Source organism: Frankliniella occidentalis, unplaced genomic scaffold (assembly GCF_000697945.3).
Source record: "Frankliniella occidentalis isolate FOCC.00 unplaced genomic scaffold, Focc_3.1 Scaffold14, whole genome shotgun sequence".
NCBI lineage: Eukaryota > Metazoa > Arthropoda > Insecta > Thysanoptera > Thripidae > Frankliniella > Frankliniella occidentalis.
In genome coordinates this window covers 1,744,874-1,749,088 of record NW_026267144.1, presented here as the reverse complement: position 1 = coordinate 1,749,088, position 4,215 = coordinate 1,744,874, and the positions used below count along the sequence as shown (strand labels likewise).

The 4,215-nt window shown below is 56.5% G+C and overlaps 1 protein-coding gene across 1 annotated transcript in view; it reads left to right on the top strand.

Moving 5' to 3' along the window:
* The first annotated feature begins 1,099 nt into the window (after window positions 1-1,099).
* Window positions 1,100-4,215, top strand: part of LOC113203445 (G-protein coupled receptor 52) — a 15,591-nt gene continuing 12,475 nt past the window's right edge. The window contains exon 1 of the mRNA XM_026418152.2: window positions 1,100-1,447. Within this exon, the coding sequence (XP_026273937.1) occupies window positions 1,315-1,447 (133 nt within the window). The 5' untranslated portion in view covers window positions 1,100-1,314. The remainder of the gene's footprint in view (window positions 1,448-4,215) is intronic.

Below are 4,215 nucleotides of genomic sequence, written 5' to 3'. Positions count from 1 at the left end.
GGGAGGGGGAAGAAGGAGATCGGAGGGAGGGAGGGAGGCGGGCGTGGCCGGCTCAGCCTTTTCTTCCGCGGGCCCGCGCCGCTCTGCCAAAGGGTTTTATTTGTCCCTCCCGGGTCGTAAATGCCCTATTCATCTCCCAGCGCCGGTATTTTCATGCTGTGCTCAGCCGACTGATTCCGAAGAGCGCTCTCCTCCCCTGTACTTCGCGTATAGCTCCGCCCTTGTCGCACTCATGGGGCAGAGCACCCCTTGAGCGGAACCAAAGTCTGCAGTGCGGCGGAGATCCTCTTTCGGGAAGAGAGCTCTAGCGCGCGCCTGGTGCAGGGCCGATGGGGGACCAGGGGCGGACTGGGGCATTACGGAAGTACACTTGGTACTTGGTAATTGGTAATACCCTGCCTTGTAACGTAATACTGAAAAATTAAAACAAAAAAAAAATATGTTATAAAAATGGCGTGCAACCCGGTCGCTCGTATACCCTGTAATAGCACGTATCCTGCAGTGTATTACTGAGTACTCTTTACAAGTTTTCCCGGGTGGTGGCGGGCAGGAAGGGCTGAGGGCTGGCCGCGGATGGGCCGCGGCTGGACCGGGGGCGGAAGGAGAAGGAGTTGGCGGCGGAAGCGAGGCGCGCTCAAATATTTCCCATCGTTCATTATTTCATTTCCTCGGCGGGCCGTGCGGCGCCGTGCGGCCGGCGGTGGTGCGGTGGGGCCCGCGGCGAGCCCGCTCACCATCGCCACCCCCACGGAGAGTATAGCGTATCGCTTTCCCATTCCCGCCACCCCCGGCACCCGCTGGCACAGAATCAAGTCGAAGAGCCGGCAGGCTGCGGTCCCGGTCCGTGGCGCAGTGGTGGCGCAGTGGTGGCGACAGCCCTCTCCACGCCATGTTCCCCACCACGGAGGAGGAGCCCGCCCAGCCCAGGGAGGAAAGGGTGAATGGGCGAGGAGCAGGGGCGCGCCCGAAACGGAAAATCGAAAAAGTTTACGTGAGCCAGCGCCGACCGTGCGAGCACCTTGATTCGGTTTTACTGTTCTGACCTCTCTGATGACCTAGGAGGATGATGACGATGTAATGGTGATGTGGTGATGATGCTGACGGTTTCTGTTGCAGGTCTCCGTGATGGGCCCCCCCGGGGCGCTCGGGGCCGGCGTGTGACATGGGGCTGCGGCATTCGGGGCCGGGGCCGGGGTCCTGGGGCGGGGCGGCCAGGCGTGGGGCCTGGAGCAGGGGTGGTGGGGACCCCACGGGCCCCACGGTGAGGTGGGGGCGCCGGCGGCGGGGTGGGTCCCTACTGACCCCCATGCGGTGATGCGCCCCGCGGGCCCCCCCGCGCCGCTCGTCACCCTGGAGGCTATAACGCAGGCGGTCGTCATCTTCAGCATGGGCGTAGCCATCATCATCTCCAACGTGCTCATTATCGCCACCTTCCTCAACGCCCGAGGTGAGTAGCAGCATTACTTTATAAATAATCATTTAGAATTTTTGATTAATTTGCTGATGGTGTGCAAGAGGTGTTAGGAGCGCCGACGAGCGCCGAGCACCGGGAACACAACAAAGGAAATGTTTCATCTTTTGCTTTAGAGTCCTGGGTTGTTACTGCAACAAATATTGGTAACGTTTTTACATTTTTGTCAAAGTAAAATTTAACTATTTGCAGTTTTAAATCTGATCGTCTAATCTGCTGGATGTATCAGTCCACCCGTTCTTGACTACCCACTCTGCGCTGATAAATAAAGTTTTCAACACTTTGCTGTGTTCGACTGCTTGTTGAACACTTCCCGCACAGAGTGCACTGCCGGAATTGCTCAACAGGAGTGTAACACTGAAAAGTGTCCAACTAACCGAGCTGAACACTTTAAAGTGCACAACTAGGAGTTGAAATACTTTAAAGAGCACAACTAGGAGTTGAAACACTTTCAGGTGTTGCAGTTTTGAACACTTAATTTACCAGTGTGAGGCGCAAGTTCATACAAGGTGCGTCATCGGCGGTGGTCTCCCTTTTGTTTACATTGTACCGAATGCAAGTGGTTTGCCTATCGTCGCCCACCGAGGCGCCTTAGGGATCCAGAAAGTACGTCTGTCATTCAACGTAACGAAACTAAGTTCAGCCTGTGCAAGCTGTCATAGAGCCGGGTAGGTAGGCAACATCTTACATGCACTGCATGCGTGCACTGCAGGGTGGCCTACCCTGAGTCTCGCAGGCGCCTGGCACTGCAACAGCGCCGGACTCCCGGCGGATTCCCGCAATTTTTGTCGAATGAATCTGAGAAAAACGGACGTACTTCCTGGTGGGGCCCCGTAGAATATGCGACCCGTCTGCACTCCTGCATCCGGGCATTCGGTACGGCAGTATATCCAGAAGAAAGAACGGCATCGATCGGTCATACCCTGCATGTATCTACTACTATTATTGTGTACCGAGCGGTACCGAGCCCGCGTTCACCGACGTCTTCTCAGTTGCACCTGGTACACACAAGTACGGAGGAGCGTCAAAGGCTTTCTGTAAAGGGTGCACCTCTGACGATACTCGCACACACTCCGGTCGCGGACGCGCCCCACTCCCTCTGCACGAGCACGTCCCGGCGTGGGCGCGCTCGCAGCACATTCCTCACCACCAGGGTCATTACGGATCGCCCCGGGGACCATCATTGAAAGCCGGAAACGGCCACTATGATCCTCCCCGCCCGGAAGGGCCCGGTAGTGGGGGCCGGAGCCGGGGCCAGGGCCGGGGCCAGGGCCGGGGCTGCGGGTGGGCCTCGCAGTCAGGGCGGCACAGATCGAAAAGCCCGAGCGGAGCTGCCGAGCGAAGCAGGGTGGTTGTGTAGGAGGAAAGGAAAGGGTTGTTCTGAGGGGAGGCCGCAGGGTTAGGTCAGGGCGGGGCGGGGCGGGCCGGGGAGGGCGGCGGGTCGCGACGAGCTCAACGACGACGACGCCTGCCCATGACATTCTGGCCCGCCTCCCATTCTGGCCGTGGCGGGGCGGGGCGCGGCGGGGCGCGGGTCTCTAAGGGCTGCACACTTACGACCACGCCGCCAGAAGAAATGGATGTCGCTCATTTCCATACCAATAAATGGCACGCGATTTGTTTGTTGTGGTGCCCGTGCGGCGCCGAGCCAAGCGCGGCGCGGGTGGTCCGCCGCGGCACGAGGCCTCGAAAGTCGTGACAGAAGACGCGACAAGAGTGATGCAAAAGAAATAACGAGCGCCGCAGTGTATGGCGAGTGTGCAGTGGTGGCAATAATAACCACGCATTTTAAAACTAAAACGACTCTGTCGTTGCCGAACACGCGGAAACGGCCTTTTACCTCCACGCGCGGCACCATTGGTGGAGGGATAGTTTTGTTCTCTTTTCCAAGATCAAAAACAATCGAGTCACGCAGTCAGTACGCGCGGACAAGCAGCGCGCGTCCGTCACGCGAACAGCTGATCAGCGAAACAGGCAAAGCGGGGCCAGCGTATCTGCGCCGGCTATCGCGGCAATATAATGGGGAGGGGGTGGGGAAGGGACCTCCAGCGTGACGTCATTTGTTCGGGAGTTACAACACGTGATATCCTGCCTTCAAATACAGTCATTACGTATTTATTTTTGGAGTCAAAAATACACCCTTGAGGAAAATTGAAGCACCACTTTTCTTTGGTGGGGCGTAATTAGGGTATTCCGCTGCAAGGCGATCGGAACCTAAGGAAGTGAACCCTGACAGCTTATTGATTGTTTCCCTCTGAACGCTGATTGGCCGACGGTGCCGTCGGTGTGGTGGACAAACTGTTAATCCGATTCGGGCAGTCATGCTTTTCTTCTTTACGTTCCGCTTGCCTTCCAGCGGAATACCCTCTTCCAAAGTACGATATGGGATATAAAGTCACCCTTTGGTACACTGTAAAAAATACCGTAGGCAGTTACGGTTTGCCTACGGTCCGCACCGTATTTTCAGCGTACGGTCAGGCCGTAACAGTATGAACTGTACTTTTTTGTTTGGGCTAAGAGCTGTATTCGACTTCCCCAACATTTTTTCAAGTTACGGTCTGTTCTGTATGACACGGACCGTAACCAAAAATTACGGTGCCGGACCAGGCAACAAATTTACAGCGCAGACCGTAGGCCTTTACCGTGTGTTTTTCCAACAGTGTATAGGGGAGTATAGGTTCGTGTGTTGGCAACAGCGCAAGAAGTTTACTTTTGCTCACGAGCGTAAAATAAAAGACGGAGAG